The 25,133-nt window shown below is 40.1% G+C and overlaps 1 protein-coding gene across 1 annotated transcript; it reads left to right on the top strand.

Annotated features, from left to right (window-relative positions):
• Positions 1-1,390: 1,390 nt before the first annotated feature.
• Positions 1,391-20,155, top strand: trappc11 (trafficking protein particle complex subunit 11). The gene is made up of 30 exons (XM_050042456.1): positions 1,391-1,756; positions 2,886-3,114; positions 3,230-3,399; positions 4,129-4,199; positions 4,477-4,591; positions 5,275-5,374; positions 5,610-5,683; positions 6,092-6,188; positions 7,387-7,520; positions 7,851-7,992; positions 8,837-8,930; positions 9,138-9,217; positions 10,212-10,290; positions 10,739-10,793; positions 12,679-12,824; positions 13,939-14,000; positions 14,281-14,413; positions 14,750-14,880; positions 15,592-15,717; positions 15,918-16,111; positions 16,233-16,381; positions 16,608-16,729; positions 16,865-16,984; positions 17,107-17,172; positions 17,945-18,101; positions 18,216-18,327; positions 18,415-18,506; positions 18,653-18,786; positions 19,496-19,663; positions 19,775-20,155. Exons 2-30 carry the CDS (start codon positions 2,911-2,913, stop codon positions 19,817-19,819), a joined length of 3,372 nt encoding a protein of 1,123 aa, XP_049898413.1. The 5' UTR covers positions 1,391-1,756; positions 2,886-2,910; the 3' UTR covers positions 19,820-20,155.
• The last annotated feature ends 4,978 nt before the right edge of the window (positions 20,156-25,133 follow it).

Below are 25,133 nucleotides of genomic sequence, written 5' to 3'. Positions count from 1 at the left end.
CGTTAAGGCACTGTTCTGAATCTCCAGGTTGGCTTATATGTGGAGATCCCATGTTGCTAGTATTTAGTAATAATGTCATGTGTTCTGCCCACACAGGAATCAATCCATCATGGTGCACTTTGCCTTCAAGAAGTCATCATCAATAATGCAACCAACCAATTCCGCCTAACACTAATGATTTCCATGAAGCTTCATGAACCATTAGTTGTATTGTAGACCCCTCAAGATGATGCTCTTAGTATAATGAAAAAGGCTCAAGGAATGGCATGGCAATTCAGTGTGCTTTTAACCCTTTCATAAACAGAGAGTGCCATCTAGTGGTCCAAGAAAATGGCTCATGAAGCTTATTTGGCAACCTAACACAAGCTAGAATTAAATGTTACTAGACTGTTTTATGTTAAATGCAATACTGACATATCACATAGATATACTGTTATCCTATGAATATGATAGCATGCCAGATATAGTTATTGTCCCCCACTTTGACATTGTCTAATATCTCCTCACTTACAGCACAAAGGATGTGCTGTAACAGGTATCAAAGGCTGAATTTAAGGTCATAGACGTTCAGACTGCTTTGTATTTTTTAGGATGCCGTGAGGCTAGACAGGATTATTACCATTATTATGGTTATGATTATGATCATCATTATTATTGGGATTTATTTTTCATCATATGCCTATCTTGTTAAAAGATAATGTATGTAATCATTCAGCAATAATGTAGTTTGTGAGGTAACACCTCAGGGGAGACACACAGGTGAGTAGGCTAAAATATTTTAACTAATAGATATCACCATGAAACTTCCTCAGCTGATTACTTACATTAGACAATTATTGTTTGTATAACAAGTTTTCTGAAATTGTATGTTTAAATATACAAATGAAATATTATCTAATTAAATATGAACTCATTTGCATACATTTCCAGAACAGAAATCTGAACAGTGGATGACGTCAGGTTCAAAATTCTTGTTTCATTTTGTTTACATATTATTAGTCAAAGGTCTTACAGAGAGGTTGTTGGATTTCTCTTTTTATCACTCCATTAATCAGACAATTATGGACTTTTTGACAAAGAAAATAAGACACTACATGTGAATGGGGTACAAAAAAACCCAAACAGATATCACCATGAAAGTTGTTTTTGTATTAACAAGCTTTCTGAAATGTCATGTTTAAATACTGGTATGTAAATAAGGCATTAAATTTGCACTTTTTGTTTAAATTTCCAGAACAGAAATCTGAGCTAAAATAAACACCTAAATGTGTATTTTGGACATATTCTTGCACTAGTCTGACAGACATGTTATGGAAACAAAATAATTACAGTACGTTTTCACCATTAGTGTGTCCCCTTTATTTTGAAAAGTCAAACCGGAAGTGTCGTTCAAGTTCCGCCGCTGATGGCTAACTAGCTAGTTTGTTGTTGCTTCAGCAACAGCTGCTACATTAGCTATTATTTTGTGCTCCTGTCGAGTTTGACACGCCAGTGACTAGCTGTGGGACGGTGGTCAGCGCTGGGACGTGGCTGAAACGAGGCCAGGGAGGCAAAAACTAATAGTTCACTGTCGGTTTCTCACTGAATTAACGTTAGATAAATTCACAACCTCGCCCACTCTGCTAGCTAACGTTAACTATTAACCTTGGTAGAACCGCCCCACTGGTCTACTAACAGCCCGTGAAGCAGCTAGCTTACTCAACCAAGCTAGCTGGAGCTTGCACTATACCGATTCACCTGAAGTAATGCCACTGAGGTATGTTGTTGTTCAATGTATCCGTTTTATTAATGCCAGTAGCTTTAGCCAAACTAGCTTATCTCACTTCCGCTTTCGTCTTAACGGTTTCTGTATGTCTACAGTGCTAGCTAGCATAAAAATGTAACGTTAATGTGCCACCTCCGTTTGTATGTAACGTTAACTACGGTTAATTTGTATATGCACGAGATGTGCTAACTGAGAAATCTAGAAACCCTCTAGTGGGAGATAAACAGTCGAGCTCCAGTCTGTAGGATGTAAACAACTGAGCTGTCACTGTTGGCAGCTACTTAGCTCAACTCTGCTGAGCTGCAAGTCTTGTGACCTGTACGGCGACATCCACAGAGGCTCATGCTTGGTGGTTTGATGAGGACTTTGTGTTGTAATCACTAAATAATACCTCGCTGTCTTCCTGCACGGAATACATTTTATGTCAAGAAGTGTAATATAGTCGAACTAGATGTATAAACACATTGTTCAATTTGGCCCCAAAATGTAGAAACAGAAATCCTTAAAAACACTGAGAGAAAATCCCTATTAGAAGATGCAACACAAAAGCTTAAAGGACAATGAGATGAGACATTAAAAAGACAGCTGATACGAACGAAATATAAAAGCGAACGAAAAAAGCACAGAGAGCAGCAAGAATAGCAAAAATTAACAGAAAATGATAAGAAGAACTACGTTAAATAAAAGCCAGACTAAATGAATAGGGTTTCAGCTGTCACTTAAAAATGTTCACCAAGCTCGCATCTCATAGCTTTTGGAAGGATATTCCATAATTTTAGAGAATAGTTAATAAAAGCTGCAATGCCTTTTTCTTTTGCATATAAGTGTGTATATTTTGAATCCCAGCAGAAAAGATTTGATTGCTTGTGAGGAACTATAAGCAAGTCTGCAATAGAGGCCGGTCCCAAACCATTAAATGGGTAAAAAATAAAAAAATCTTAAAATCTTTTCTAAAAGATGCTGGGAGCTGACTGTTTCTGACTGTTATCTCTCGTTAAGGACACATTTTAACCTTGTAGTACTAGGGTAGTAGTACAGCAGGAGAGTCTCAGAAAATATATTTCCTTTAAAGATGTTACTGGTGTAGTAACATTGTCCTGTCCTGTCCTGTCCTGTGTAGGTGTATCCACTGTTAAACTATCACGATGGCAGGTTCCCAGTGGGAACTTCCTCCAGAGCTTTGTTGTCGGCCAATGGCCTTCGTGGCTCTCACCGGTCTGGATGTGGTGTACAATGCTGTGCACCGGGCCATTTGGGATGCCTTCTGCGCCAACCGGAGAGCTGACAGAGTTCCTATCTCTTTCAAAGTCCTCCCAGGAGATCATGAATACCCCAAATGTCGCACTAAGGTGAGCAGTGGATAGAGAGATCTAGAAAGTCATCATGTGAGATCAATGCTGCAGTCTGTGCAGTATGTATACCTTTTTCCTCTAAACAGTTAATCTTCTCTGTCTGTCTGTCTAGCGAACATCCTATGAGTGGTACATTCCTAAAGGGATCCTGAAAACAGGTTGGATGAATAAACATCTGAACCTGGTACCAGCTCTGGTTGTTCTATTCTACGAGCTGGACTGGGATGACCCACAGTGGAAAGAGAAGCAATCTGAATGTGCAACTAAAGTGGAGATTGTCAGGTAGGTGTACGTTTTATTTCCCTTTAGAACGGTTTAAGATTATTTTGGGGGGCTTTTTGGCCTTTAATGACAGGACAGTCAGAAGCATGAAGGAGGACAGAGGGGGGACAACATGCAGCAAAGGCCTCTGTGGCAAAGACATTGTCTTTGTACATGGGGTGCCTGCTCTACCTACTGAGTCACTGGGTGCCCCAGGACGGAGTTTTATTGGGTTACCTGCACTGAGCAAGAAGGTAGATGCTTCAGGCTAGACTGGTACATTTTATTAAACTGTTTTTATGTACTGTAAATGTGGAGGTCTGTTCTGCTGGTTGGTTTTTGTCATCAGATACAACTTGTCATTTGTTTTTTCAGCATTTGTTTTTCAGTTTCAATAAAACATGGTGTTAGCTCTGCCATAAATACCATTATCCATTTTCATTTATTTCATTTATAAATAACTTAATAACGAATGCTAGATCATGCAGCTCTGCCAGAAGACTGTTATTGCAACATAGTAAGTGTTTCTCATTACATTTTTACTGAACTTGTTCGTGTATTCAGTAACTTTAGCAATGAAAGCATCTCTGACAGCTGTCATACCTGAAATAAACAAGAAAAGCATTAGGAATGGACAGGGCTTCATATAGCTGACACTATCCTGCAGATCAGCTCTTGACACCCCTAGCAGGAAAATAACTGAGGTAAACTGCATCTGCAGTCACTTGTGTTGTGTTTGTTTGTCTGCAGGACCAGTCTGCAGGGAAGGAACACCAAGGTGGCTGTGGTTCTAATCCAGAAGAAAACTCCTCTACCTCCAGGTTAACGTCTTAACTCAATCATATTAGGTTATGCACATGTGTTATCTCTTTCTGACTGGCAGCAGTACAAAAGGGTCCCATGTGTACTGAAAACCTTAAAAAAAATGTGCAGTTTTCTGATTATCTAAAAACATCTGATGAATTTCGAACTTTTAAACCAACTAGCTTTAGGCATTAGTTCACAAATTTACATTTACTGTTGAACACAACCCAATCTGTTGTCAGTTTCCAGTTTCTGTTACCTGCTATAACCTCACTTATTTTCTTGTTTGTGCAGGAGAGGACCTGGTAGCATCAGAGAGAGCAGCAGCTCTCTGTAATGCCTGTGATCTGTCTGGCAAGAGTCTCTTTGTGCTGCCACACACTGATCACTTAGTGGGCTACATAATAAGGTAGTTACCAATTCACTAATGCCATATAGATACATATTTTAATAGATGTAGAGAGATATTTTGAAATTAATAAACTAATGGTCCAGAAGGCATCTACTATTTGGCTTTCCAGTTTAATCTGATTAAAGTTTGGAGAGTTTAGTTGATAAATGCATAACAGTGGAATTCAGTTCATTGTGTCAAACATCTGTTCTGTGATTAACTGTTAATTGTATTTTTTGTATCGTAATAAAACATCTTTATTGATTTTATTTTTTAAAGCTTTATGTCAAGCCCTGATTGTACAGCTGAGCTCGTAGTCATACTAGACAAGAAGACAGACTCGCAGAGACAGTCTCATACCCAATAAGTAAATGGCAAAAACACACAGAATTATAGTTTAAGAAAAGACATTTTTCCAAGTTCTGATTATTTTCTTTGTTTTTTGATATCGTGATTAATATTAGATCATGGACTTTTTATCGTGGTATTATCGTATCAAGGAGTTTTGGTATTGTTAAATTCCTATTATTGGAAATGCATTATAATTATTATTGTGGCATTGACAACCTTTTTACTGTGGCGCAGTCTTCACACGGAAATCAATCAAATGCATCTCTAACAGTTGCAGCAAATAAATACATTGAGATCCTTTCCAAACATTCTATGTTTACTAAACTGAAGTCCTCCCTGTGGTTCTGTAGGTTAGAGAATGCTTTCTATGAACATGCTCAGACATACTACTACACTGAGATCCGTCGAGTCAAATCACATAAAGAGTTCCTCAACAAGACAACACATCAGGTAGGAGAACACATGCACACTCACACACACACACACACACACACACACACACACACACACACACACACCACCCCCATTAGAGCAAATAAAACAATGAATGCACTCCAGCTTTAGTTTCGATGAGTGCACTAATTCAACTACTTTGGATGAAAGGCAGAAAAAGTACTTTTGTATGCTCACACTGTCCTCTTCCTCCCCTCTTCTTCATCTCTTCCCCGTCTTCTAATGTCCCCAGCTGCTGTTTGTCAGACACCAGTTTAAAATTGCCTTCTTCAGTGAGCTGAAGCAGGACACCCAGAATGCTCTCAAGTAAGTCTGAGCCTCTAGACTCAAATGAATAAGCTTATACTCTCTTGTTTGTTGTGATCGGCTCATGTTGGGACTTAATGAGACATAAAATTCTCAGCAGCAGTGCCTCTCCATCAGCACTGAAGTAAACAAATACTGTCAGATCTCAAGAAAATGTATTCAAATGTCTGGAAATAATGATGTTATTGCTCATTAGCTGCTGTCATGATTAGAGGAAACAAACTACTGTTCTGTGTTTCTTAAAGACCAAAGGACACCAACTGCTGTGCCATGAAATTGAACCTTCTTATATCACTTTTTTGGCATCAGAAAGTTAGTTTCTTCTTGCTGGCAGTAATAGGCACTTGTAGACCTGTATGTTGTACTCTAGCTGTTTCTCTTATTTATTAAGTATGTCTGTGTCTGTAGGTATTACAGAACTGCGTACAGTCTTGTTCATGAGCTGAGGGCCCATGAGACCAATATGTTGGAGATCAAAACTATGGCTGGATTCATCAATTATAAGGTACATTTTTGTCTGTCTGTTTGGAGTTGTTAGGTGAAAATGTTCTTCTGATCAACACTATGGCCAGAGACAAGGTATCTCAAACTGTTTTCTCAAATGAACTGGACGGTTTCTGGAGAATCAGGTCCAGGCATTGTTTGGAGTTTCTCTTTGACACACACACACCTCACAGTTTGGAGAAGCAGGCAGGAGCATTGCCAGGAAAGCTAAACAATGTACTGCTGTGGTCGGGCGCAGCAGCAAAATGTATTTTAACCACCCCAAAAAAATTAATATCAGTTTAAGTGTAGTCTATACTGAGAATAATTTCACTTCTTTACCTTGCTGTCAGACAGCGATTTCTGATGGATTGTTGAAGCTGTTATATTGCTCTCTTCAAAGCCAGACTTCATTGAGAAAAACTATTGAAAATTAAAATTATTGTATTTGTCAATGGAGTTTGGTGGCTTTGATCAGAGCATAGATGGGGAACTAAAGCTGCTGATGGCTTCTAGTTTGGAAAGGGCTGTGTGCGGCAAGGTAAGGCAGTGAAAATATTCTCCATATAGCGTACACTTCAACTGATATTGATTTTATTAAATGGCTAAAATATGTTTTGCTAACCCCAGTGTCCACAGCAGTATATTCCTTAGCTTCTGTGACAGTCCCGCCCTCTCGTCCAAACTGTGGGTGTGTCGACCGCCATCTACTGTTGCTAATACACTGACTATAAATAAGTACCTCATACAGCTTCCCTTTAAAAGATCCAAATTATCCCTTTGGGGTAGCTTAGTCCATAGGGACTTTGGTTGGGAACTGGAGGGTTACCAGCTCAAGTCCTCGTCCAGACCAAATATGGATCGTGGACTGGTAGCTGGAGAGGTGCCAGTTCCCCTCCAGGGCACTGCCAAGGTTCCCCTGAGCAAGGCACCAAATCCCCAGCTGCTCGGGGTGCTTGTCCATGGGCAGCCCCCTATCCCTGACATCTCTCCATTTAATGCGTGTGTAGGTCCTGTTTGTGCATGTGTGTGTATTTTGGGCCTGTGTGTATACGACAACAGAGTGGGAAAAAAATTTAATTTCCCCTCAGGGATTAATAAAGTAAAGTTTCTGTCTTCTTCTTGTTGAGGAGGCAGCCTAAACCAGTTACTGACCATTAACCACTTTTCATTTCTCTCTGTCTTCCTTGACATCTCTCTCCTGTTTTTGGTCCCTTTAGATCTGTCGTCTGTGTTTCCAGCATAACACTCCTCTAGATGCTATAGCCCAGTTCAGGAAGCACATTGACCTGTGTAAGAAGAAGATCGGCAGTGCTGAACTGGCATTTGAGCACGCAGCATGGATGTCTAAACAGTGAGATACACACTACCTTTAACACCCTGTGTGCAATTTGTTGAAATGATTAAACCAATCAATTAAGAATACGTACTGTATATATTCATGAGAAATGATGTAAGCTCTTTATTTACTGGGCTGTATGTTTGAAAACATTACTTTAAAAAACTTGTTTTTTTCTAGAACAATGAAGCTGTAGGTAATAAATCAGTTATAATCAGAGTCATTTTGTACTAGGACCTACCATAATCTTTATCCCTGCTAAAGGCAGACCGGTGCATATACTGTATAACGCCCACATGTCATAACCCAAACCTTAACTGTCTCTTCATGTTTGCTTCCTAAAAGGTTCCAGTCATTTGGTGAGCTGTTTGATGAAGCAATAAAGTTAGGTCTGACAGCCATCCAGACACAGAACCCTGGTTTCTACTACCAGCAAGCTGCCTGTTACAGCCAGGAAAGGAAACAGCTGGCACAGCAGCTTTGTCAGGTGATTAAGCTACAGCTACTCTGTTATGCGTATCTAAGGGTCAGGTTATACTAGAAAAGAAGTGGTTCATACTGACCATGTTAGAAATCCAAAAGATTCATACCTGATGCAAACAGCCAGCCATCATAGAGAGGGGGGAGACACAATAGGGTTTAAATACTGGGATATTGCCACTCACTTTCAGACAGTGGGCTGTGTTCAAAATCGCACACTAACGCACTGCATACTAAATCAATGATTACCAGCAGACTGTTCACAGGGAAACATACTCAAGCATCACTTGACTGTATTGATTACATGACTGTGACCAGTCAAAGCTTTCGCTGAATCAAAATTGTTTATCACAAATGTAATTAACATTTCCACTTCCACTCAGTGCAATATTATATTATTTTAAGGAAAGTTAAAATGATTGCATTTTTTCGTTTTAAATGTAATGCCCCTTTTAAATCAAAAAAAGAACTGAGAGGTTTCAGACTAACTCGCATTTGCAAATTGGTCAGGTGATGCCAGGCTAATGAAAAGTATGTTGGTATGCGATTTGGAACACAGTCTCTCTTGGAAGACATTCAGAGTTTTGTTGTTTATATGAAGAGTGACAGAAATTTTTATGTAAAGAATGTCACAACACAATTTTCTGTTGCAGTACCAGTTAGTGCTGCTGCAATTGTCTTAACTTTATAATAATTCTTAGTAAAGTCTTGAGAAATTAAGAAGAACAACATTAATAACAATCACTACCTTAAACCTGACTGAATAAAAGTTTGTGTAAGGAAGCTTGTCTGTACAGTCTTGCCCATAAAACACACAGTAATGGTTTAATTGGATTGGTTTGTTGTTCTAGGCTGGAGTCAGCCATCCCCCCTCCGAACCAGTGGACACCCAGAGTGGGGGACTGGACTTCTATGGCCAGAGACCTTGGAGACAAGGACACCAGAGTATGTTCTCACACACACACACACACACACACACACACACACACACACACACACACACACAGTTTGTCTGATCTCTAGCTAGAAATGGTCGGACGACAAATTTTTGAGCATAGCATCATGACACCCCTGACCATTAATAATAATAAATGAAATGTTTGTGACACTGTTTGAAATGTCTGGGTAAAACATGGCTTGTTGTCTTTCCAGGTATTGATCCTCCAGATGCTGAGAAAGAGAAGAGTGGGATTCTGGCCCTGCAGATCAAAGAGAGAGATGTACCACATTCTGTAAGAACTCAACACTTAAGCAACAACAAAAAACCCACTAACACCTGTTAACATCTGGCTTTTGAACGTAATGATAAAGGTTACCATCAGCATTCACTCCTGGGACAAATGACTCTGCAGTAATCACAGGTATTTATCAGGTACTTATCGGCTCCAGCTTTGATCAGTTTCGATTGGCAGTGATGGGAATTCAACACCTAGGTGGATGCGCTAATTTTAGCTTCTTTGCCAGTGCGGTGCAATGACCAGCTGCCAAAAAATACTGTTAGTCTACTTCTAAGCAGCATCTGAACATCAATCCAACTTAAATCATTTCTGAGTTTGCGAGAGAGAGACTGAATAATTAAGAGATATAAAAAAAGAAGTAAGCACCCTAACAATTTCACTGGCCTCCATGCTGCTTTCTACTGTTTACTAACCATTTTCCTGGCCTGTCTGTTAGACGGAATATAACTCACAAGGAAAAAAAAACAGAAGGGCATGCTCGTCTGCTGCAGAGCCTTGTACATGGCTTTGGACTACTGGCATTTGTAACAGGCTTTCTTGCATTTAAAAAACCCACATACATGCACACATTTTGGTGGGAAAAGGGTATCACTGAATACACTGCGTTAGTTTCATTGTGTCATTTACTTAAAGGCCGAAATTATTAAGCATAAAACTACTAGTACTGTAATTTATATGTGATTATAGCATCTTTCAAATATTCAGATGTTTTTTGTTTGTAGAAAATAAGATAAGACAAGCCCCTGTGAAATTATGTGCAGTTTCTGTATAGTGGTTTGCATTGCCATCTGCCACAATGTCTTTTTTGAGGGTTTTTAGTTTTGAGTTGTTGTCAGCACCTAGAGCAAAAAAAATGCTCTTAAGAAAGATTCACCTCCCGCTGTGAAATATTGATCCTCTGTCATCACAGCTCCATTTTGAAAGAAGCCCCCTGAAGCTGCTGTACTGCCGTATTAAAACATGCTTCTTTCTATCTCTGCGCCCTCAGGAGCTGATAATAGCACTTCTCAGTAATGCTGTCGCCCAGTTTAAGAAGTACAAGTGTCCTCGAATGAAGAGTCACCTCAGTGAGTATCATTACACTTTATAATCTCCACAGGTCCTTAAATACCTCCAGTGGCCCTATAGGGGGTTCCAAATGATCCTTCAGCAAAATGACAAGTGTTTCACTTCATTAGTATCCAAAGCACTTCAATTTTCTACTGGTGTCTGCTGTTTGTATTTCATAGTGAGTTTAATTATCAATGTATTACCCCCTTGAAGCATTGCTAGTTAGCTCCTGCATGCACAGGTAGACATCTGTGAGGCTTTGGTGCACCATGAAGGATATAAGAATGATTGGCATATATTGTTGATGTTATGTGATCACAGTGAGGTATGCTCATCAAAATATCATATTCTGATTTTTTTTTAACCCCCAAGGACCATTTTCTGTTGTACTTTGTATTTTATTTGTTGTGTCCAGCCTTGTCTCACTCCTCTTTATATGTGTCTCAATCTCTGTTTCCTTCACAGTGGTGCAGATGGGAGAAGAATACTACCATGCTAAAGACTACACCAAAGCCCTAAAGTAAGTCAGAACCCATGCTAAACTTTTTAAGGACAATTCCACTCTATAATTTACATGTAGATCAGGGGTATTCAGTTTAAACTTAAATAGGGCCAGTTACTAAAGGCCCATTTCCACTGAAGAAGTTCTTGGTACTATTTGGGGGGCAGGAACTACTATAGGAACGTCCTCTCGCTCGGCCCTCTCAACCGCCATGTCTCCACTGAGAGGGCTGAGTAGGAGGAAGGTTCCTGTAAAGTTACCAGGCTCTGGATGTGACGTAATTGCTGCACGTCCATTTTGACCGGGGTGACGTAGGGGTGTAAGGATGTAGTTAGCTGTTAGCCGTTAGCGGTGTCTGTATTAACTCAATAACTCAATAAACGGTCTGTGAAAAAAAATAGTTTTTCCAGCGGATGTCTTAGTTACAACATGATTGAGCTAACTGGAGTAGTTTCATGTCGTATCCGACAACAGGAGGCTTTTAACAGATGACGTCCTGATGTTAGCTTTGCTGCTGCTGTTAGCTGTCCCTGTCAGCTGATGCTTTCTAGACTTCGTGATTTCCCAAAACTGAATAAATACCACACATAGCAACACAAAACTGCTTTGCTAGCTCAATCATGTTGTAACTAAGATATCCGCTGGAAAAACTATTTTTTTCACGGAGCGTATATTGAGTTAATGAGTTAATACAGACACCACTAACAGCTAACAGCTAACTACATCCCTACACCCCTACGTCGCCCCGGTCAAAATGGACGCGCAGCAATTACGTCACATCCAGAGCCCGGTAACTTTACAGGAACCTTCCTCCTACAAGTAGGGCTGCCATGATTAGTCGACTAATCGATGACTAATCGACTGTTAAAATAATCGATAACTATTTTAGTAGTCGACTAATCGGTTTGAGTCATTTTTCATAGAAAAGTACTATAAAAGTACCCCAAAATACTCTTAATGCAGCTTCTTATGTTCAAATATTGGCAGCTTTACACACTCTCCCATGACGGTCAACTAAAACACTCTGGTGTGAGTATGAAACAAGACATTAGATGACATAATTTTGGGATTTGGGTGAGACAGACCGACATTTTTCAACATTTTAACACATTTTTCGATGAAATGATTTGTCGACTAATTGAAGAAATAATCGACAGATTAGTCGACAATGAAAATAATCGTTAGTGGCAGCCCTATTCACAAGCACATGTGTAGATCACAGGTAAGCCTGGAACAGTACTTGGTTTTAATAATGGTCATATTGGAGAAAGCTGACGACAAACATGGTCAAGATGTGTAGTGTTTTTTTGGTTAGACCAGGGAGAACAGTCTCAGACAGTCTGTAACCAGAAACTAGCATGGTCAGTTGCTTTGTGCTTCGTGCTGCCATCTCTCTCACAACACTATAACTTTGTTGAACAGTTGAAAGTATATGGTAAACAGTTCATTTGATTGGCTCAGTTGAGTGAAGCTGTTGCCTTATTAGCTTCATCCGCGATCTATAGCCGCAATTGCTGGAAAAGAACAATGCGCCGTGAAGATTATTGTATATTCTCATTAATTTATCAGAAATTGGTCACAGGTCAGGATAGAACCAGCAATCACTCCAGGTCTGGCCTGCGGTCTGCCATTTGGTGTTGCCCGATGTAGACCCTCAGAGGCTTGGGAGTCACTTAAAAGTAATACTACACCCGAAGTGTCAACAATGCTCACTGCACACTTTGTCATGAAAGAGAAAAATACAAATGTTTTGCAGTCAAGTTAGAGAAATTAAAAGATGGAATACACCCAGTGTGGAAATAAGATGGTGATGGGTGATGAGCCTTGAGTTGCAAGGAGATTGTTTCCTTACTATGTGTTTGTAAGCAACATATCTGAGTGAGTGTGTGTGGTACGTTATCAGGTTGTTGGACTATGTGATGTGCGACTATCGCACAGAGCGATGGTGGGGCCTCCTGACAGCCATATTGACCACCGCTCTGCGCTGCGCTTATCTGATGGCCAGTGTTAAAGACTACATCATATACTGCATGGAGCTGCTGGGCAGAGGTAAGCAAGAGGCTTATACAGAGACATTATCAGCAAATCACTGTGCCACCTATGCTATGATGGAGCTAATGCAGTTTTTTATTGATGACACAAAATTTCCAACTTTGTATTTTACTTCAGATTCAATTGACTTCTGTTATATTTTGATAACAAGTGTGGATGACCTCATTATTATTCCCCCAGGTTTCATTAGAATTACATTGTCCCATGGCCAGAGGCCTTTCTAACATAACCTGTTTTGAGTGCGAGACAATATGGCTGTAAATCACGATAAAACGTCCATATCATACAACGATTTATCTTGATGTTTCAGTTAATAGCTTTTCTCAAAATTGAGATCAATTTCAATGGGAGACTTTAACTAGTTTAACCCAACACTAAAACACATGAGACCAGCAAGTCAATAAAAAACAAAACAAGCAGGGCTGGGTGATATGGAGAAAATCAAATATCATGCTATTTTTGTAAACGGATGTTTTGATACAGTTCTGCTGTTGGTAAATGTGGCTCCACTTTTACTTTAATTTGTTCATTTTTTTTTTTTTTTTTTTTTTTTTTTCATTTTTGGATTCTCTGTTATCTGTGGAGGCATGTGAGACAACCAAAATCCTTTAAAAATTCAGTGTAACACTGGGTGGGTAACTGATACAACTATAAGTAGTCATTTTTGGATTCCTCATTCACTGTAGAGGCATGCAAGGACAACAAAGTTTTTATCACGAATTCAGCAAAACACGGGGTGAGTAATTGATATCCAAATGATCATTTTGCGTGTGAAGTATTCCATTAAGACAGTGTGTAGTTTCATATCATGATATATTGCCCAGCCCTAAAATAAGTAATTCTTGGTCCTAAATAACTTTAGAAGAACCTGCTCTGTGTGGCGGTTGTTGGCCAAATGTTCCCACCAGTCCTTCACCAGGAAAAATCTGCCGGGTCCAGCCGACAGATTGCGATAGATCTGCCATTTGATTGTTTCCTAAATTTAGAGCTAATATTATCCTTAGATACATAAAACATAACACTTGTAATGTTAGTACAAAACATAACATAATTAGACAGCTCTAATAATATATGGTTGAATAGGTAATGATTTAGTCATCTTGTCTTCTAGCTTCAACCTTGAAGGATGAACAGAAGTCGAGGATTGAGAAGAATCTCATCAAAGTCCTGATGGTGAGTGAAAGGATCGCACCTGGGTTAAAAACAACATGCTCAGCAAATCAAATACCTAGCATGGCACCTAGCCATGTCAGAATGTTGCTATATGCAGTGAGGGGATGATTTAAATACATGAACTGAACATGACAGTAATGTAAAGAAACATGCACTTTGTTGTTGTACAGTGGAACTAGTCACACATTAGCTGTCTCATACTGTGACCAGCAGCCACAGGTCACACTCCAGGGAAATACATTTTAATTTCATGCACATTTTAATTGTTTTTCTGTTTCAGAATGAGGTCCCTGACCCCGAGCCGGAGTGTGATCAGTCCTCTGCCAGTGCAGCCAGGGCGCTGTGGAACGACCGCATGGCTTTGTCTGGATCAAATGAGTTCACTATAGAAGTGCAGGACTACATCCCATTCAGTTAGTAAACACTCAAAGGAACTGTTCACACTCAAAATAATTGCTCTCTTACATGTTTATCATGTACGCGAGGAGCAATGCACCAAGTTCTTCCTGTTGGGTTTCAGATAAATGTCATAAAAACTGCAGGCAATTGGATACTTTCTTTTCCTGATTTACTTTTGGCAATTAAATTGAAAGCCTCTTCAAGCATCCAAAGCTTCAAGCATGAGGCTGATAATCTCCTAAAGCAATGTTCAGTGTGACACATATTCCCAATAAGAACTGCAATATTTCTGTTTTGTTATTGTTCTAAGAGAATATAAGGATGTTTCTCCTCTCTCTGTCTGACTCCAGTCCAGTGTAAGGCCAAGTTCCAGTCTCCCAGTTTCCATGTAGACCAGCCCATCCAACTGCAGGTTTTCCTCCGAGCTGACTGTCCTCATCCTGTATCATTCAACAAGATGGCTGTCAGCCTCAGTAACCAGGTACGTTCCGCACAAATGTGATATAGGGCACAAAACATTTCTTTTTCCAGGATCAAGCAAAGAGATTGTCACTACACAAGCTAGACACACTGGTTTTTCCTGGCTCAAAACGAGGTGGAGGTAGTCCTATTCCGATCACATGCACAGACGGCTCCTTTCTTTCTATTTGGCTGCGCTTTTCCCGATGCACTGTGCCGATTATGATATGGCGCCACTATGCCGGCGTAATGCTACGATTGCAGTTTCAAATTACATAATTCCACCAATGGCAATGCTTGTTAGAGAAGAGTGTTTTCCATAAAGACACCCGTGAGATTTTTGTCAAGAGCTGGAGGCGGGATGAATTTGACAAAGTAGACTGCCTCCTAATTCTCTGTGCAGGGAGAACCCTGGGTATAATAAAGTTTTTGATAAAACCTTACAATTAAATTCTGCATAAACGGGCTCAAGCACAGACAAGTGCAAGTGCACCTGGGCAACTTATTTGAAAGCACAAGCATTGTTAAATGTGGACCCCCTATGACTTCATTCATCATGAATTCTCTTCGCTTTGGGATTCTTCGTTCACCGTGGAGTCTTACAATAAAAACTGTTATCTTCGCAAATTTAACTAATACATGGTGAATAATTGATACACAGATATTCAGTTTCTGAGTGAAGTATTCCTTTAAAATGATAAAACAATAAAAGTGTGTATGTATGTGTGTGTAGGAGTACAACCAGTGGTGTGTGGTGGAACCTTCTGGGCAAGAGAGTATGAGCCTGTTGCCAGGAAAAACCAAATGCTACAACTTCAGCTTTGTGGCGAAGACTGAAGACGTTGGCAAGAAGATAGAGGTGAGACAGTTTTGTGTGTGTGTGTGTGTGTGTGTGTGCGCGCGCGCGTGTGTGTGCGTGTGTGTGCGCGCGCGCGCGCACGCACCTGTGTCTGTGTGTGTGTGTCTGCGCCTGTGTCTGTGTGTGAGTGTGTGTGTGTGTGTGTCTCTGAGGGAGACAGAGATGTAACTGACTGTGTGTTGCTGGGTTTGCACTCATAGATGACAGGCATTGAGGTGATGCTGGGCAGTGACAGCGGCCGCTGTGTGTTTCTGAGCTGGAGAGGCGCGGGTGGAGATGCAGCCTCAACCCACGAAGCCTTGCAGGCCAGCAGGTCATCCCGTCGATGGGGGCGGGGTCTCGACACACGTCAGGAGCTGGACTGGGACAGCCTGACCATGCAGCACAGTACCATGTAAGGCTTTGTTCAGGCACAGCACAATCCCAGTATTCCTGGAAACATTCTATCAGATATGGTCCATACTGTCTTCACGTCAACAGAGGCATGAAGTGTCTGTTCCTGTTTTGTTGCTCAGGATCATCTCCAGAGTCCCAAAGATCTCTGTTCAGCTGAGCCACCAGCCTCCTGCACTCAACAATGAAATGTATTGCATCAGCCTCATTGTCCAATCCCAGGAGGAAGGTGTGGCGAAGGATGTCAAGCTGACAGCTGGCCTCAAACCAGGTACACTGATACAAGTACAGCAGAGAAAGCGTTAAAGCACCAAACTAAGTATTTGTTTAATCTGTTCACAGAAACATTAACAGTCCTGAAATGATATTATGGCCCTCTGTCTTGTATAGCAGCTAAATGAGCTTTTGGAATGGTAAAGCTGCCAATATTTCAAATGCATAAGATAACATCAGTGTATAGTTTATGGTTTTGTGTTTGTCTGGATTGATTGTTTCAGGCCAGGATGCCAATCTAGGCCAAACCACGCATGTAACACTCGATGGCTCAAAGGTTTGTGATGACACTGCACCTGGCCTGCTCCCTGACGTTCCTCTAGGAGATCTCAAACCAGGCCAAAAGGTACAAATTAAAAAGAACACAACATGTTCTGCATTGTAAGTTCCACATTTACACACATGCCTACATTTTAGCTTCTCCACAGTAAAAAGCAGGGATTCCAGTATCTCTGAAATGTGTTTGTGTGTGTGTCTCTAGTTGGAGAGATGCGTATATGTGAAATGTGTGTCAACTGGACCACGGGTCTTCCTGTTCCATGTGGCATACAGCATCGATACCACAGTGGAAGGACGTCAGATTGTCTGCAAATGTCATAAGGTAAAGAAGCTCGTTGTGCTCACAGTGTTTGTTGTCTTTGTTCAGTTTGCACATGTTTAAATTAAAGATGCTTACAACTTTTTCCATCTTGTTCACTCCTCTCTTGTTCTGTTGTCCAATAGGATGAGACGGTTACCATAGAGACGGTGGTCCCATTTGAGGTGTCTGTCAAGTTTATGTCCACCAAGGTTTGTAGCTGGTACTTCAGGATCAGAATCCAGTTTATTGCCACATAGGTTTTCACATACAAGGACTTCGCTTTGACGTTTTGGTTCATAGACAAGAAACAAACGTTGTGTAATGCCATGTAATAATGTCCTTAATACAGTCATGTTGGTTATAATGTAGTGCCTCTTGAAGGGTCGAAGGTCACAAGCATTCAGTATTGCTTTTCAGTCTCGCCCCTTACGTGCAAGGATTTCTCTGGATTCTCTGAATCTTTTAATGACATTATGTCATGTATTTGGCAAAATCCCAAAATTCTGTTCAATTTTTTGTTGAGAAGTGCTTAAGCTGTTGGATTACTTACAGCTTTTCACAAAGACCATACTTGCTTGTGAACAACTGAGCCTCTCAATGATGTCCCTTTTAATAAAAAAATGATACTTTAATCTGTTACCAGTTAATGTGTTTCTGTGAAGTGTTCACAGAACAGGTGTTTTTTGTAATCATTCCACCACTTTCCCAGTCTTTTGTTGCCCCTGTCCAAACTTATTTCATTTTTTTTTTTTTTTTTTTTTTGAACATTAAATATCTTGTCTTTGTACTGTATTCAATTGAATATACATTGAAAAAGATATGTAAATCGTTGCATTATGTTTTAATTTGCTTTACACAGTGTCTAGACTTTTTGGGATGTGGGTTTGTATTTTCAAAGCAGGTGTACCAGAGGGCTGTTTGGCTAGGTGCAGTATCAGTATCGATAAAGAAAATCCTATTTTGACCTGTCTGTGTGTGCAGTTTGAGCCACTGGATCGGGTAGCCGTGGACATCCCCTTCCTGTTGATGACAGACATCCTATCAACGTCACCTTGGCCTCTTCTGCTGGCTTCCTCCTCTCTTCAGCTGATAACTATGACCACAAACACACCACAGCTTCAGTCACAGCTACAGGATGGTACCTGACTAGTTTTTACTGTTATCTTACAAATAACTTTTTACATTTATAGCTTTAATTAAAAAATATAATGTATGTTCTATGGATATGAACATATTGTGTGTGTGTGATCAGTTGTTTTGCAGACAGATGAGTGTGCCAGTGAGTGTTTCTGTCTCCGGTGTCCACCAGTGACCAGCAGCAATAACACTGTGGCTACAGGGCAGTACCTGATATCATGGAGGAGGTATGACATACACAGTTTGAGAGGAGTGATCTGTGGCTTTGAACAGGCGTGTAAAGTGATTAACTCTGTTTTAACTCTGTTGTACAGGAAGTCCGCCAGTGCAGACAGTCCACTCATCCAAACTACAGTCACTCTACCTCACGTCATCCTGGAGTCTGTCCCTCTTTACATCCACGCTGGTCAGTCAAGTGAAAACACACATCACATGCATTGTCCACATTTTAACTTTTAACTTAACTTTGTGTTCATGTCTGATTAATTTTTATGACAGTCAGCTGTGTTGCATGTCAGCATTTTACTTCTATATGTCTCTGTTTTGGTGTAGATCTACCATCATTTGGGCGAGTCAGAGAGTCTCTTTCAGTTCGTTACCACATAGAGAACAGAACAGCTCTGGTGCAGGAGGTGGAGATGGCTGTTGAACCGTCTGATGCCTTCATGTTCTCTGGACTCAAACAGGTACGACTATGCTCACGTTTACATAGAGTGTTGGTAAAAGGTGATGTAGCTGCATTCCCATCAGCTGAGTCAAAACTCCGAATACATCTGTGTAACTTAACTGAACCAAAGGAAAAGTGTTACATGTTGCCTTTTAGCTCTGATCAGTTTTGTTTTCAATCTGGCTCTGTTTCCATGAACCTATTTTTATGCACATTAGTATCGCATTAGAAGGTCAGGTCAGAGGTGTTTGTTTTTCCTTTGTGAAAGAGAGTTTTTGCAATAAATAGGATATGGAAATGCCTTTTCTCAACAAGGTCTGACGTAGTGATCATTTAACTCACATGACTGATGCTGTTTCACTGTCGGCGTTTTCTCCCATAACTACATAATTTGTTAACGTCTCCGGCAAATTTTTCATAAGGGTGCCAGAAGGGGTCACTAAAAATCTTGGGGTGTCAAATCAAAACCAAAAGTTACAACTGAATTTCACAAATTTGATTATGCTGTAGAAATATATAGGCTAGTAAAACTATGTCAGTACAGGTACAGTTAATACTTTCAGTTCCACAACAATCCTGTCTTCTGTCACCTAATGCTAGCATATAAATTATTATTTTAATAGCATACTTCAGCCAAACCCAGAGTTGGAAATATGAGCTTAAGGAAAGAATGCATGAACAAGAAAATGCATTTACTGTACAGTGTGTGTGAATGTGTGTGTTTGCAGGTGCGTCTGCGTATCCTCCCTGGCTCAGAGCAGCAGATGCTGTACAACTATTACCCACTGATGGCTGGTTACCAGACTCTACCACAGCTCAACATCAGCCTGCCCCGCTGCCTGACCACCAACACACACACACTGAGGCGCTTCCTGCCCCAACGTATCTTTGTCAAGGTAACACACTCACAGAAATGCATCTACACAAACTGAATGAGCAGTCATTGTTATGTGAATGTTAAGATAATCAGTGTTTTAAAGCATGGCATTCTGTTTCTTTCTCCTCAGCCTCAGGGTCGACAGCTGGATGATGCCTCCATCGCTGCAGCTTGAGAACAACACAAACTGTTTACTGTAAATATGACAACATTGTGAAGCTTGCTCTAGATGTATGATTCCACACAGATGACAATATTAACACTATTTGTTTCACATTGTTCTGTAAACACACACCAGGAAAACCGTCTGTTGACCAAACATCAGGAGAGAACTGTTTTCAGTTTTCAGTGTGATGACTTGATGAGCATGGTGAATGAAGGGATACACTGATGTTCATTAACAGTGGAAATCATGTATGAATCTCATTGTGAGCTAAATAGAAATTTTGGGTGAAGTGTAATACATGAAAACTGAATGTGATGAAAGTTTAAATAAATTGAAATGATGTAAACTAGTTGTGTTTCATGCATGTGTTATAAAAAGACTGTTAACTGTGTTTAGATATGTAGGCAAGGCAAATCTATTTATATAACACTTTTCATACCCAAAGTGCCTTACAGAGTACACAGGTAAAGGCACAAGAAACAAATAATAAAAACAATAAGAGAGAGCAATCAAAAGCACGTGGGATAAAACCAATAAAGACAAACAGGTTAAAGCACTCAGAGTAAAACAATAAAAACAAGAGAACAAACAATATAAAGTACAGAATAAAAACAAAACATAAATGTAGAGACATGAATGTAAAGATTACAAGTGATGCTTACCACTGTGCATTTACTAATGTTAGGGACAGCGGTGCAGTTTATATTACGATAAATAATAATGTAGTCCATTTGAGAGAGTTATTTTTCATTCATTCATGCTGAAAATAACACATTTTGATGAAGATATGGATCATGCAATAAGGCGTGTCTGCTTTGTTCTTTCTGCAAATTGTTTTTACAGTGATTTACAAGGAATAAAACAACTTGTGAACAGATCTAAGAAAAGCCTAGACTGTCCCACTGGACTCTCTTGCCCACTGTTGATATGTTTTCTCACACGGCCAGTCTGAGTTGATTTTCCCTATCTTCTAACTCTGTCAGCAGCATGCACCAGTGACACTGACTTCTCTAATGTACCCACCTGTTCTGTGATATCATCATAATGATGTTCTGCTACAGCCATGTACAGCCAGCAAGTCATCTGTGGCTTTAATGGTTCCAGTGAGCTCCTCCAGAGCTAAAGTGTAGTCAGGCTTCACCTCTAGGGCACCGATTATAAAATTATGTTTGTCTTTTTATCACTAAACGTTCAATCACACAGTGACATCTGACTGTTGATGGCTTTTGAGGCGTTTTCTCTTGTGGGGCCGTGTTAATGACAGTGCTCGCCTCCCTGCGTGCAAATGTTCCACCAAAACAAGTTCACCCCAGAGACTATCAAGAGCACAGTCACTGCATCCTGGGCCTAGTGTCGCCCAAGATGATTGTGATTGGTTAAAAGAAACAAAAACAAACCAGATTGCTTTATGTGTCTGCACTGGCGATAGCTATAGCCAGAGGCATTATGTTTTCAGGTTGTCTGTCCTATTCTTGTGAAGGCAATATCTCAAGAATGCCTTGAGGAAATTTCTTAAAAAGTTGGCACGACCGTTCACCTGAGCTGTGTTCGAAATCGCTCCCTATCACGGATATAGTGCACTATATAGTGTGTTCGCCATTTTGTAGTGTAGTTCGAATTCTCCGTGGTTAATTTCATTCACTATATAGTGGACTGTAAAATACCCACAATGCACAGCAAATGTGAGTGAACAAACGATGTACCCTACGTTTTACTCCTGTATACCACAATGCAATGCGGTCGTCTTTTGCCAGAGGAGAAGAAGAAGAAGAACCGCAAAGATGGCACAAAAAGAAACGAATAGGATGCTAGCCAGTAACGTTAGCTCACGAGCTAACAATAGCCACTTAGCTCGCATGAGCCAGGTAGCTTGTANACACAAAACAGGGAATAGTGAGTGAGTGGACGGTTTCGAACACAGCTCTGGACTCAACAACTGATTCGAGTTTGATGGTTGAAGGTCAAAGGTCAACGTCAGTGTGACCTCCAAAAACAGGTTTTTGGCTGTAACTTAAGAGTTCTTACGCAAATTATGACAAAGCTTCACACAAATGTCTATTAGGATACCATGATTAAGTAAGGACATCTTATTTCCAAAAGGTCAAAGGTCAACTTCTTATCATAGTGTTCTGCAAAAACACTTTTCTGGCCATTATTCAATGTCATATCTCAGGAACTGAAGGACATTTGGTAAGATGCTTAATTTTTGACATTAATTTGTGTTTAGGCATACAACCACAGAGTGGTAATTCTAGTTTTTCCACTATAGTAGAAAGATAACTGGTGATTCCATACCTTTCTCTAGAGCCGTCACAGCACTGTGGAGGTAAGTCTGGCCGCGTGAGACTGGCTTTGAGCCAAAGTAGAAACTTTTAGCCAAACTAGAAACAGGTAAACATAATGAAGCCTGAGGCTTTTTGCTGGGATTACTTTTGAATATGTTTACCTCATTATTTTAAACTCTCAACATCTGACACTGTAACTTTATATACATAAGAACAAGTACAGCATAAGGTCCCCTTTAAGAGAAAATCCCCCACAGTAATTACAGTTACATAATACACAAAAGTAATTCAGATGAAAACACTGCCAACAGTATATTCCACACACGTGAATAGATTTAAAGGTCAGGCTAAGACATGTAACATCATGTACAGCTCTGATACCTTAATGCTGGATCAGACGTCAATCACCAGCAAACTGAACAATGAGGAACTTGTTCGTTTGTGGAAGAAGGTCGTCACCTACAAGGTAACAGGAACCAAGTGCAGCACAAACATTTAACATTTTTTTGGATTATTTACATACATTAATCTATGGCAGCCTCTTCATTCTACCATTAATACATATGCATCTAGATATAGATATGGGAGATTGACCTAATCATTGTTGGTGTTTTCTGTATTTATTAGAACTTTTTCTTCCTCGCTGATGTTTCACAAACTGTCAAAGAGTGAGCTGAGGAATGCTTTTCTAGCTTCACGTAGACCAGTTTAGGATTCACCTTCATTATAGATTTATTATATGATATATAATGACAGAAAAAATAATCCCTGTGCCATTTTCAAGTCAGAACCAAACAATGGGAAATAAAACATAATTATGTAACAAGAAAATACATTCTCAACAAAGAAACTGACAGTAGATGACTGACAGAGAAGATAACCTCTCTGTCATTCATCTTTGTTAATGTGCGAACTTCCAACCCTACCTCTTCTACAGCACTTGCAGCAGCTTACCTGAAAGTTAAGATTGCACAAACTGCCAGTGAATTTTCGTTTGATAAAGAGAGTATATTTTTCTTGTCATCCACAGAGTTAGCAGTGATTTTGATTAAAGGTTGACAACATCCAACAGCAATGTACACATTTCCTCTCACTTCCATTGAAGTCCTGTCCCCACCAGAGGGGAAAACAATTCATCATTCTCTAATGACTTTATATTACGTAAAGGTGCCTTCTTGTCTTTTGTGTATTCTAGCAAACAACAGGAAAATATCTACAAGCTGCTGTGTGATTGGATGCACTGCCAAAAGAGTAAAGAACCCAGAACTAAGCTTATAAAAGGTGCTGTACCAAAAAACTAAGCTTTTAAGAGGACGAAAGTGGACACAGACTTGAGGCATCAGCAGGGAGAATGGGACAACTGTGGGATCCTGACACTTAGCATACCCTGTGCATCAAGCATTGAGACGGTAGAGATTGAGGCTACCTATGCTATGCTATTCCTGGTTTTTGTCAGCTTAAATGATGATCTCAACTGGTTATTCGATTTAATAGTTGTAAATATTAGTTTTTTGTTTCTGGCCATACAGTAAGATAATTTGTCCAAGATTAGCAAGGTAAGGAGAAGAGGACACTGAGACAGACTGACAATATTTAGCTTGTCAGTATAACTCTTCCTCTCTGGTAGACATAACGTGCTAAAATAATCCTTTGACATGCTGATAATCTTTTCAGTTACTTTGTTAGTGTTTCAGCCTTTAGTTACATATTGTGGCGCCGTTTGTTTTCCCCTAAGGTGGGTGGTTACGCTATGTCTCTATAGTTCATGGCCTAAGTACATGATGAGTGTTTGTGTTCTCACCAGAGCAGTGTAAATACATCCAGCTTCTTGAACACTGCGCTTCACAATATTTTGCTCTCTGTATCTTAATTTACAAGTAGAGTTACTGCCTCATGGTTATATGCCTCTGTGAACCAGTCAAGATGCAGTTGACATCCATGTCTGTCCAGACACATATGTAGCCATGAGAGTAGAGGATGCTGTAGATGTGGATGCTGCTGCAATGAAGCTACATATTCTAAAATGTGGGTGCTTCACAGTTCTTCAACCCGGCAGCACAGATCTAAACAATCAGCACAGACTGAAGGTGGACACCTAAAATTAGTGTCACCAATTCAGTATCTGACCAAATGTCTCCCCTTCTGTTCCTGAGTTATTGTGCTCAATAATGGCCAGAAAACATTATGTCACAGTGAAGTTGACCTTTGACCTTTAGTATAAACAAAGCTATCAATTGATCATGAGACATTTGCGTGAAATTTTGTCATAATTAGCGCATGAATCTTTGACTTATGGCCCAAAACATGTTTTGCTAGCTAACACTGACCTTTGACCTTTCTATGTGATTGTGCCAAATTTATCGAAATTCCCTGTTGGCATTCTTGGGATATTGCATTCATGAGACTGGGATGATGGACAGGTCATGGCTGTCACCAGCATAGAGGCATAAAAATGGACTCCCTTTATCTTTATTAGGCTGCTTCACACACTGCGCGAAGGACTTTTCGTGAAAAAAAGAACAATGCACTATTTTTTCTGTCTAATCACTACAACAGTCATATGTTGATGGTCTGCACTGTATATCAGTGTGAGACAGTTTCCATGTTCTCCCTGTGTTTGCAGGGGTTTCATGCTCTAAAGACATGCAGGTTAGGTGACATGAAACGTCTACACTGACCATACATGTCAGTGTGAACTGTATATGAATATCTGTCTTCCAACTCCACGTTAGCTCTTCGACAAACATGCAGCCTGACCAGTTATAACACCTATGGGTGTACCCTGCCTCTCACTTGATGCGTGCTTGAATACCTGAATACCCACCTTCCACCCATCAGTAGGCTACCATACCAATGATGTTTCTTACTATATAATGACGAAAACTCTGTCTGTGTGTCTGTTCCACGTTTTTCTCCTCACTGACTTGGTCAATCCATGTGAAATTTGGCACAGTGGTAGAGGGTCATGGGAGGATGCGAATGAAGCAATATTACATCAATTGGCCAAAGGGGGGCGCTATAGCAACCGATTGAAATTG

The sequence above is a fragment of the Epinephelus moara genome, chromosome 4, assembly GCF_006386435.1.
Source record: "Epinephelus moara isolate mb chromosome 4, YSFRI_EMoa_1.0, whole genome shotgun sequence".
In the NCBI taxonomy this organism is placed as follows: domain Eukaryota; kingdom Metazoa; phylum Chordata; class Actinopteri; order Perciformes; family Serranidae; genus Epinephelus; species Epinephelus moara.
Note: the sequence above shows the minus strand (reverse complement) of the source record. Positions and strands in the feature narration are given on the sequence as shown.

What these genes read in the sequence shown, in the direction of transcription:
- trappc11 (XM_050042456.1), top strand. Translation starts at nt 2,911, where the DNA reads ATGGCAGGTTCCCAGTGGGAACTTCCTCCAGAGCTTTGTTGTCGGCCA. An exon ending in CTGGATTCATCAATTATAAG is followed by an intron (nt 6,189 to 7,386) that starts GTACATTTTTGT and finishes TGGTCCCTTTAG; the next exon opens with ATCTGTCGTCTGTGTTTCCA. An exon ending in CTGTCAGCCTCAGTAACCAG is followed by an intron (nt 14,881 to 15,591) that starts GTACGTTCCGCA and finishes ATGTGTGTGTAG; the next exon opens with GAGTACAACCAGTGGTGTGT.